This window comes from Pagrus pagrus (assembly GCF_965226575.1).
Source record: "Pagrus pagrus genome assembly, chromosome: 4".
In the NCBI taxonomy this organism is placed as follows: Eukaryota; Metazoa; Chordata; class Actinopteri; order Spariformes; family Sparidae; genus Pagrus; species Pagrus pagrus.
Window position 1 is genome coordinate 1296110 of NC_140188.1, and position 11443 is coordinate 1307552.

At 44.0% G+C, this 11443-nt stretch overlaps 1 protein-coding gene across 1 annotated transcript in view; it reads left to right on the forward strand.

Annotated features, from left to right (window-relative positions):
- Nucleotides 1–9233, forward strand: part of ltbp4 (latent transforming growth factor beta binding protein 4) — a 43740-nt gene extending 34507 nt beyond the window's left edge. The window contains exons 29-37 of the mRNA XM_084350365.1: nt 92–163; nt 284–412; nt 1266–1406; nt 1624–1776; nt 3638–3757; nt 3831–4014; nt 4147–4472; nt 5243–5395; nt 5558–9233. Coding sequence (XP_084206491.1) covers nt 92–163; nt 284–412; nt 1266–1406; nt 1624–1776; nt 3638–3757; nt 3831–4014; nt 4147–4472; nt 5243–5395; nt 5558–5700 — 1421 coding nt within the window. The 3' untranslated portion in view covers nt 5701–9233. The remainder of the gene's footprint in view (nt 1–91; nt 164–283; nt 413–1265; nt 1407–1623; nt 1777–3637; nt 3758–3830; nt 4015–4146; nt 4473–5242; nt 5396–5557) is intronic.
- The last annotated feature ends 2210 nt before the right edge of the window (nt 9234–11443 follow it).

Genomic DNA, 11443 nt, shown 5'->3' on the forward strand with positions numbered 1-11443 from the left:
CACTGCAGATACAACACACACTCCTTCTGTGGTTGACGGTAACAAACACTCGGATGTCTCACTCTGTTCGTCCTTCTCTGTTTGTGTGCAGCCGAGTTTCTGTCTCTGTGTCCCAGTGGGAGAGGATACGTCACGACTGGACCAGGAGCCTTCAGCTACAGAGGTACAGCAGCACAGTTTGAATCAGTGCATTCATCACCACCAACATACACACTGTTTATCTGAGGCTGAGCTGCTGTAAACACTGAGAGAAGCTGCTCAAACCTCCTTCTGTTCCTGCCAGATGTGGACGAGTGTAAACGTTTCCATCCAGAGGTTTGTAAGAACGGAGTGTGTGTCAACAACATCCCCGGATACAACTGCTACTGCTCCAGTGGATACGTTTACAACAGCACGCTGCTGGAGTGTGTCGGTGCGTACAACAACACACACACACACACACACACACACACACACACACACACACACACACACAAACACAGCTGCAGTCTGATAACACAGGACTCAGCAAGTGTCCGTTCGTCCGTTAGTCTGTTCATGAGGGAGTTTCTTCACATTCGGTTCATGTGTTCGCTCTGACTCAAGGATTTAATGGTTAGAATTTGTGGGTCAGAGGTCACTGTGACATCACAAAACACTTTTCTGGCCATAAATCAAGAATTCATCATCAAAAATCTGTTTTTTTCAATAGCTTCCAGGTCATGTGACCAAAATGTCTTCCTATACTGGTTTAATGAGACACACCTCCTTATATTTGAATTTAATGTGTCTTATATTTATGTATTAATATTTTTTATGAAAAATAGATATTTTTAATAAATTCATAAATATGAATTCAACATCTGTCGGATGTCATGAAACATCGTGTTGAGTTGGAGCTGACCTGAAACTAAGATGGAGAAACTCAGCAGATATAAACCTGTTCGTCTTAAAGCTTCTACACGACTGAAGTCGATTTCATGATGTTGAGCTCATGACATCATCGTCCAAATGGTCCAATCAGATGCTCCTGATGCTGATTTTCTAATGAAGCAGAAAGTTTGAAACTGAAACGACTCTGAAGATGTACAGTAACCCTGTCTGTCTGTCTGTCTGTCTGTTTGTCTGCCTGTCTGCCTGTCTGTCTGCCTGCCTGTCTGTCTGTCTGTCTGTCTGCCTGTCTGCCTGCCTGCCTGCCTGTCTGTCTGTCTGTCTGTCTGTCTGTCTGTCTGTCTGTCTGTCTGTCTGTTTGTCTGCCTGTCTGTCTGCCTGTCTGCCTGTCTCAGATCATGATGAGTGTGAGGAGGAGAGCTGTGTCGGAGGAATCTGTGTGAACACGGTGGGTTCGTATTACTGCAGCTGTCAGCCTCCTCTGGTGCTCGACGACACACAACGAAACTGTGTCAACTCCTCCCACCTCACTGTGGGTAAGACACCTGCCTTCATCCTCACTTCACTCTCCCTCTTCTTCCTCTTCACTCAATTACTGCCCGTCCTTCCTCCCAGTCTTTCCTCCTCATCCTCAGGTTTTGGTGAAAAATAAAAAGTGTATCATCTGCAAAGAAACGGACGTTGACGCCCTGATGAGAAGGATAATATGATTTCTGTATGTTGTCCACATCTGTCTGTCTCTTTGTGGTCCAGATGAGAACCTGTCTGTGTGCTGGCAGCACCTCACAGATGACCTGGTCTGTCAGAGTCCTCTGCTGGGAGCTCAGGTCACCTTCATGGACTGCTGCTGTCTGTACGGGGAGGGCTGGGGGATGGAGTGTGCCCTCTGTCCGGTCCCCGACTCTGGTAAACACCTCACAGGAAGCACTTCACCAAAAACATCCACAGGTGGTCGGATGGTCAGGATATTTATTATTGTTGCTCTGAGCGAACAGCGCTGGGTGATGGAGGTGAGACTGCAAATCTGTGGCCCTGACTATTAAACACCTGCTCACAGCGAAGACGACATGTAGCATCAGTCCGATCTGTCGGTGCCTGTCGTGTAGTAGCCTCTCAAATATCGACACACGTTGCTACTGCTGCCAGTACTTTCTTTTCAAAATCAAATCATCATTACATCATCACATCATTACATCATCACATCATCACATCATCACACATTACATCATCATCACATCATTACATCATCACATCATTACATCATCACACATTACATCATCATCACATCATTACATCATCACATCATTACATCATTACATCATCATCACATCATTACATCATCACATCATTACGTCATCACGTCATCACATCATCACGTCATCACATCATCACATCATTACATCATCACGTCATCACATCATCACATCATTACATCATCACGTCATCACATCATCACATCATTACATCATCACACATTACATCATCATCACATCATTACATCATCACATCATTACATCATCACGTCATTACATCATCACATCATTACATCATCACATCATTACATCATCACGTCATTACATCATCACATCATTACATCATCACATCATTACATCATTACGTCATCACATCATCACATCATTACATCATCACATCATCACGTCATTACATCATCACGTCATAAAATCATAACATCATTAGAGTTTTGAGTTGAAATGTCCGTAGGCGACTATTTTGCATTTTCATGCTGTCGTGTTGAAAGACAAACTTTTAAAGGCCAGTTTAAGATTTTGTGCAACAGTTTCCATGATACAGACAGAGACAATAAACCAGCAACAAGCTGAGAGGAAACATTACAACACTTCATTTCTCTTATTAAAACAAAATATTAAAACGGGGACCCACATGGACAAACATCTGTTCACTCCTGAGGCTGAAGCTCCTCTCGGCTGCTTCTAATAAAAACTGAAACACGATTAATCTCAACGTACAAAAGTGACGCAGTTTGGTCGAACTTTAAGGACAAAAGCAAATAAAACCTGAGAAACCATCAGAATCCCGCAGGTTCCTCTGATCGTGGCCAATAATATTACAACTAATAAACTTTATTTATAATAAAACCAAGTTACACAGAAGTTTACAGGGTTGAACCAGGATTTTAAATAATGTCAGGAGGCAGTTAATGAATAAATAATGTGTCTGCAGCCTCAGATCTTCTGTTGAACCAGGTCTCCCTTAGTCCTGAACCAGGTCTTAACAGAGTCCGGCCCGAGGATCTGAAGTTCTGGGTCATAACAAGCAACACATTAGGAAGAACCACGACTGAAACTGACCCGTGAAGAGGCTGAAACAGGAGAGGATCTGGTTCTTCTTGTGTTTGTTGTTGAATTAAAATAAAGGACCAGATCTCAGATGATTGAAGACGACTGAACTTGTTTCTCTGATCAGACGTCTCTGTGAGCTCCACTCTGGTTTCTGGTTTCTGGTTTCTGGCTGCAGGTTTGACGTCTGTAGATGTTTTTGTAGAAGAGAAATGACTTCGGACTTGTTTTCACTGAGCTGGAGACGTTTCAGGACATCCAGCACTTTGTTTCTGACGGACGAGATAATAACTGATTAATGGAACATATTTCTGAGATAACGTTCAGACAGATGTTCACGATCACGATGATGTTTTTAAGAAGATGTTTACGAGCGACCTCGACCACAAAGTTCAGCTCCGGTTTAAAGCAGATCCATCATGTTTAGTCTTCTCTCTGTGTGTCCTCAGAGGACTACGCCAGTCTGTGCAGCTCGTTTCTGCCTCCCCTTTATCCGGAGAGTTTTCCGGACTCAACTGGACCAGAAACAGGACTGAGACCAGGAGCTGGACGAGGAGGAGGAGGAGTGGGTGAGTCATCATTAACATTTATGATCTTTGACTCCTTTATGGTTCTGATGTTCGTCTCCTCTCTCCTCCTCAGCTCCTCCATACTTCCCTCCCTACGGTCCGGACTCCTTCCCTCCTGCTGTGGTTCCGGGCAGAGACTTCTCTGGTCCGGACTATGACGACTACTCTCCAGCAGGGGGCAGCAGGTCCGGCTTCAGAGGGAGGACACCTGCCTCTTTCAGCCTGCCGGAGGGAGCCTATCGCAGGCCAGAGTACAGGTGAGGACACCTTCACACCACATCACACCTTCATTCAATACATGTCCTACAAGCAGAGACATTTTACACAAGACTGTCTGTCTGCCTGTCTCTCTCTCGCTCTCTCTCTCTGTCTGTCTGTCTGTCTGTCAGCACTGGTTACTACACTGAAGGAGACTTCGGCGCCACTGACGGGTCCCCACCGAGGCCTCCGCCCTTCCGCCTCCCTGTGGACCCGCGGGCCGAGAGGGCGTTCGGGGCGCGGCCTCCTCCTCCGTCTCTGCCTGATGGTGCTCCTCTCAGCTTGGCCCCGCTGCCCGGTGCTCCCTACCAGGAGCAGGAGGAGGAGGAAGAGGAGGAGGTGGCGTGGAGGCCCGGTCCACCTTTCCCTCCGTTCACCGATAGGAGCAGAGGGGGAGGAGGAGAAGGAGGAGGAGGAGGAGGAGGAGGAGGAGGAGCACCGAGGAGGGTGTATGAGAGTGAGTGGTAATATTTACATGTCTGTGTCTAACACAACATCACCAGACTCCCTTAACAAATGTGGCGATTTTAAGAGTTGTTGAGTTAAAACAAACTTTGTAACGTAGTGAAACTCTGTCTCTGACAGACTCTGAATCATTGTCTCCTTGTTGTAACTTCAGCATTAAATGAAAACAGTAAGTTGTGTGTTTCCTTGTAGAAAGTGTCAGTTTGTGGCAGCATGGCTGTACCAGCCTGTCTGCTTCTGTGTCTAAAGTGCTAAAGTCTTACCTGCCAACATTTAGCAGCTGTTTGAACACACTGTTTACACTGATTTCACCATTTACACTCAATTTATGAAAGAAGAAACATTTTATTGATCTAAACATGTCACATTTTACAAACACACTAAACAGTAACCAGTATAGGCGACTTCTTTGTCCCCAGACTCCCTTAACAAATGTGTCAGTTTAGTGAGTTGTTGAGTTGGAGACACTTTATAAACTGTGTGAAACTCTGTCTCTGACTGATTCTGACTGATTTGTTCCTTCTTGTAAATTCGGCAAATGTTCTCCATGAACTTCTTTCTGTCTTTGAGTAGAAACACGGAGTCTGTTTGTCTCAGTGAAGTTTATTTAATACAGAGCAGGAAGTGACATCACATCACAGGTGGTCACTAGTTATCTCGTGTCCGTCAGAGTGACATTAAAGAACACCAGCTGATTGAACCTGATCAGTATCTCATGTGTTATTGATCTCGTCCTCTGACGTGTCTCCTCTCGTCTCTCAGGACGTTATGAGTCCTACGCTGGCCTGAGTGCAGCAGAGGATTGTGGGATACTGCACGGCTGTGAGAACGGCAGGTGTATTCGCGTCGCCGAGGGTTACACCTGTGACTGTTACCAAGGATACGAACTGGACATGACCTCCATGACGTGTATAGGTACGCAGAGACATTTTATCAGCTTCATCAACTCATACAGTGGTTCTGATCGGTGCTGATGTCGACGAGTCCAAATAAAAGGACGGTTCAGCTTCATGAACGTTCTGACCTTGGTGAGTTAAAAGCTCCGCCTCTCTCCTGACGTCATGTTTCTGTGTGCAGATGTAAACGAGTGTGAGGACGGCGCCGCTCAGGAGTTCCCGTGTGTGAACGCTCGCTGCGTGAACACGGACGGGTCGTTCCGCTGCGTCTGCAGGAGAGGTTACGTCATGTCCCGCAGACCCAACCACTGTGTGGCTGCGTAGACCAGACTGGACCGCACTGGGCTTCATTAGACCGGTTCTAAGCCCGTCTAGACCACCAAGACTACACTACGGCAGACTGGGCCGGACTAGATGAGGCTGAACTGGACTGAGATGTACTGGACTGAAACACTCTGACTCACTTCCCTCTGTTTTTTTAAGTCTATATTCTCTGAGATAGTTCTGGTGCGTGTTGTTGTAGTTTGGACCGTCCACCAGAACCGGACAGAATCACTGGGTTTTTATCTGGAGAAAGGAAAAAGTAACTTTCCTTCTAACAAACAGGTCCAACTGAGACCAGGATCAGCTGATGGTGTCAGAAAATGAATATAAAGATAATTTAACAGCTCAAAGTTCAATTTCATGTTATTTTATAATGTTATTAAAATATTGATCCGTTATTTTAAAGAAGATAAAAAACTTTCTTTGGACAGAACGTTATTTTTTCACACATCAGAAGTTATTTTAAAATTCTGAGCTGTAACGTTTCACCGTGACAGTTGAAGCTTGTGGGCTACGTTAACTAGCTCGTTAGCCTGCTCTGGTCATGTTAGCACTGATTCTAGCTAGCTAGCATTAACTTTCTCTCATCGGGTCGTTCTGTAACCAGGAAGTGACGCACAGACGATACCAGCGCCGTTTAAAGAACCAGTCTAAAGTCTGACTGAGTAAAAGTAAAGATATTGTGTTAATATATTAGATTTTATTAAATGTGAAAGTCACTCATACAAATAGTACTCGAGTAAAATGTTACATGTACTTAAGTATCAAAGGTACAAGTAAAAGTAAATGATACATATATTTACATGTGTACTGTGGGTCGATGCAGGATGTAATCTGTAAAGTAACTAGTGACTGAAGTAATCAGATACATGTGGTGGAAGTATAAAGTATCAGAAAATGGAAATACTCAAGTAAAGTACAAGTACCTCAGAGTTGTACTTGAGCAGATGTACTTAGTTACATTACATCACTGCCGTTACAGAACGAACTGTTCGTCTAAAGACATTAGTTTTAATTTCATATTTTTTTACAGGAAGTAATCAGATAACTTCAGACTTCATCCACTTGTTTGGGTCTGTAGGTTTTATTTTCTGTCCAGTCTCTACAACCATCAGTTAGTTCTGGTCCCGGTCTTATTGGATCAACTCTGTGCCTCTTTCCAGATAAGAACCCAGTTAAAAATCATCACACAAAGATTATTAAAACCACACGATGTCTTCCCAGTCTGAACCAGTCTGAACCAGTCGAGCCCTGTTTAGCCCAGTGGTTGAGACCAGAAGGAGACTCCAGTACGAACCAGGCCCGGCCCGTCCACTGTGGACCGAGCCGCGACTGTCTGGATGTTTGATGTGTGGAGAAGTCTGGTGGGTCAGAGGAGAGGAAATGTTCTGAGACGTGTGAAGTTGTTCTGCAGAGAAACACTGAGCTCAGATCAGTTCTGACAGACACCTCTGATCTTCTGTACAGTTATAATCGTATTACAGCATAAATATATATAACAACCACCAGGTTCACTATTTACACAACAGCAAGTAAAGATTTAACGTTAAAGAGAAAGAAAATATTGTTGGACTTTATTATGAATGAATTATATAAAGTTAAAATATGAGTAATGTTGGCTGTTTTAACTATAACCTCTCTATAGCTCTCAACACAGCGATGCTACTCTGCTAGCTGTCCTAACAGAAAGGTTATGCTAACGTTAATGTTTTTAAAGTTAGCCACCAAGAATTAACTAACTTTTAGTTGTAACTAGTGTAGAAACTACAGTTTGTTTTCCAACACACTGCATTAGCAACGAACCATCCGCTAGCTAACCATTAGCTAAGGTTTATTTGCTAGCGGTGAGCTAACTGACTGACACATATGTCTGTATTAGCCCGAGCATCTGCTTGAAAACTGATTCATTTTAATTGTTCAGTTATCTATTCTGGAAGTATTTGTTAGCTTGTGAGCTGTTAGCTGTTAGCTTGCTGGCTAATAACCCAACTGGGAATTAGCCTGAAGATCATTTTTCTGACAGGAGTCTGAATTTCTGAAATACCGACGCGATGAATCCAAAAGGTTCCAGTTGATTTGTCAGTTTTCAGCTTCATTTTTAGTTTGATTTAATATTTTTTTGCTTTTCAAACAGTCAAATTAAAGATAATTAATCTTTAAAGTATCAGAATCCATCGTGTTTAATGTGAAGTGTGACGAGCCGCGTGTTGGATTATTTTCTCTTTAACGAAAATCCTGAATTTTATTGAACGTAGAAAACTCTCCTCGATATTATAACGAGCAGTTAAATCTATGATGTGACCAGTTTGAGTTATTAATCAGGTTGTTTGTGTCGTCCTGTGGGAAGCTCTAAATACTACAATACCCATGAACCTCAGCAGCTTTTCACCTAAAGAACAGGTGTGAATCAGGAATGTTGGTTAACTCAGAACAAAAGATGGCGCCACAATCCATGAATGTATTTAAAATTGACCAAAATTAAAAAACCAAATCAATTTATTTTCTTTAATTTCTGCATCGAACAGAATTTAAACCTTTGATCGGATGTTTTTTACTGAAATGCACCTTCAGACTCAAACCAACAAGTGTTGTGAATCACAGCCTGACGTGTCGTCGTCCTGTGTCATCGAGCTCCGTTAAAAAACACATCAGTTGCTCTTTCGTGTGGCGGCCATTTTGCTTCGATGTCACACCGACAGCGAGAAACTCAAATTATGGGATATCGTTATTTTGCTGCTTTCCAGGTGGCAACTTGTATAAACATCGTCAAATATGGAGGAACATCGGGTCATGATTCAACGTGAAGTAATGAGTTTAATACCTGTTAGCTATTGTTAGCATTCAACTTCCGAGCTAACATGACCGTTTGATTATATCCAGTGTGTTTCGCTTCCAGGCTGTCTCAGATGTGTGTTGACATTTTTAAAATATGTAACACTGTCAAACAGTAATGTTAGCTAGGAAGTGGGTCAATGCTAACGTTAGCTGTCATCCGACAAAAGCTGCTGAAAGTAGTCCCAGCACACCTGCAGCACGTGCTCCCGTTCAACTGCACACCTGTGTTAGGTCAGTAGGAACCGACGGCTCGGAGCTGAGACGCACTGACGCGTTGTTGGTCTGAGTCTGAGTTTTGTTGAGTGACACGTTAGATCAGTGACTTTTTATAAACACTACATGTGCCGACGTGTCCTCACTTTTATATTGTTGTTCCTCTTCTTCCAGCTCTCCTCTCCTGAATGCTCCTGAAGCGTCTTCAGGTCTAACAGTTCACATTAACCCTGACTGTTAGCAGTTGGAGGCAGAGAGCTTGTTTATTATAAGTGATGTATTAACGCTGACACGTGATGAACTTTCCTCCTCAGCTCCTGAACTCTGATGTATAACATGCACTGTATCTGTTCACAGGAGAGTTTGTACATTGTTTTAATCTCAGTCTTTTTAAATTGTTTGTTTTTACGGTTAATGACTCACTTTTGTATCTTTGTTGTTTGTATGACAAGAAATGAAAATATATTTGCACACTTTTACTGAAACTGTTCTCTCTGTTGTGTTTGTGTGTCAGGAGGCAGCAGAGAGGCTGCGAGAGGCTGCAGAGAGGCAGCGAGAGGCTGCGAGAGCCTGCGAGAGGCTGCGAGAGGATGCGAGAGGCTGCGAGAGGATGCGAGAGGATGCGAGAGGCTGCGAGAGGCTGCGAGAGGATGCGAGAGGATGCGAGAGGCTGCGAGAGGATGCGAGAGGCTGCGAGAGGATGCGAGAGGATGCGAGAGGCTGCGAGAGGATGCGAGAGGCTGCGAGAGGATGCGAGAGGATGCGAGAGGATGCGAGAGGATGCGAGAGGATGCGAGAGGATGCGAGAGGCAGCAGAGAGGCAGCAGAGAGGCTGCGAGAGGCTGCGAGAGGATGCGAGAGGCTGCGAGAGGATGCGAGAGGCTGCGAGAGGCTGCGAGAGGCAGCAGAGAGGCTGCGAGAGGATGCGAGAGGATGCGAGAGGCTGCGAGAGGATGCGAGAGGCTGCGAGAGGCTGCGAGAGGATGCGAGAGGCTGCGAGAGGATGCGAGAGGATGCGAGAGGCTGCGAGAGGCAGCAGAGAGGCTGTGAGAGGCTGCGAGAGGATGCGAGAGGCTGCGAGAGGCTGCGAGAGGCTGCGAGAGGCTGCGAGAGGATGCGAGAGGCTGCGAGAGGCTGCGAGAGGCTGCGAGAGGCTGCGAGAGGCTGTGAGAGGCTGGTCAGAGTATGATCGTAGGATTTAAGTTCATCAGCCTGATAAAAGTCGACTGGACTTGACGCTCTGAACAAAACCAGCGTCAGTCGTGAGAATTTCTGGTTTTGTCCCGTGTAGAGAATCATAACGGACGACAGCCGGTGATGTTAAAGTACCAAAAGTCACAACTGAAGAAATCAAGTTAGAATATTACTTCATCAGCCACAGGAAAAGTACTCGAGTAAAAGTCTCAAAGTATCTGATATTAAATGCACTGTACTGCTGCGTCGGCTCTGGTGCATCATGTAATCTGTAAAGTAACTATCAGTCAATAAGTTCAGACCCCCAACGTCTCCTCTTTTATAACCAGGCGTATAAAAAGTAACTAAAAGTTACTCTTGAGTAAAAGTAAAAAGTAAAAGTCGCTCATGTGAATTGATCGATTATCAGATATTCAACGTTTTTATATCATCCGATAGTCAATAAAATACATTAACTTTAAAATGTGCTACTTTGGTTCTGATGCAGGATGTAATCTGTAAAGTAACTAGTAACTAAAGTAATCAGATGAATGTAGTGGAGTAAAAAACACAATATTTGCCTCCAGAATGTCGAGGAGAGGAAGTCTGAAGTAACAGAAAATGGAAATACTCAAGTAAAAGTAGGACTATGTTAAAATTGTACTTAAGTAAATGTACTTAGTTACACTCCATCCCTGACGACAGATGATGCTTCGTGACGACGGGTCGGAGCGCGTTTGTGACGTCAACACAAAATGAAAAAATATTATTTTCTCGTCATTTAAAATATTTGACCTTTTACAAACACACGTGTCGTCGACCAATCGGAGCACAGAGCGCTCCTCTGATGTGGAGCTGTGTTAGCATGTTGCTAACCTGTTAGCTCGTGTTCACAGTGTTTGTTGTTGTGGCGTCACTTCAGGTGACACACGCGTGCTGATTGGCTGTAATCCTCCACCTGCCTCCATAACCTTAATGCCTGCACTGTTTATGCAGATCCAGTCCTGTAAGCCTCTTTATATTATAGGCCAATCTGTCCACACACACACACACACACACACACACACACACACACACACACTCAGGCAGCATTAACAGGATTACTGAGGTTCACCCAGTACTGAGACTGAAACTGTGAGCCAGCAGAATATCAGCTTTCACTTTCACAGCCAGCGCTGATTATAGACACACACACACACACACACACACACACACACACGCGCACACACACACACACACACACACACACGCCTCAGTGCCTCCACTGATCTGTCAGTCTGACAAAAAGAGACTGTATACATATATATGTATATATATATATATGTATGCAGTACATATACACTTAATTTAGTGAATGTACAAAAACATTACCATCAAAAAGTACCAAAACTGAAAAAGACACGTCTTCATCACTTTTATGTTTCAGCTGTATTTTTGATCTAAATCTGCAAATTAACACAAGTTATCAAATAAATTAAGTTTAGAGCGAAAATGACAGCGTTTCCATAAAAAGTAGCAGAAA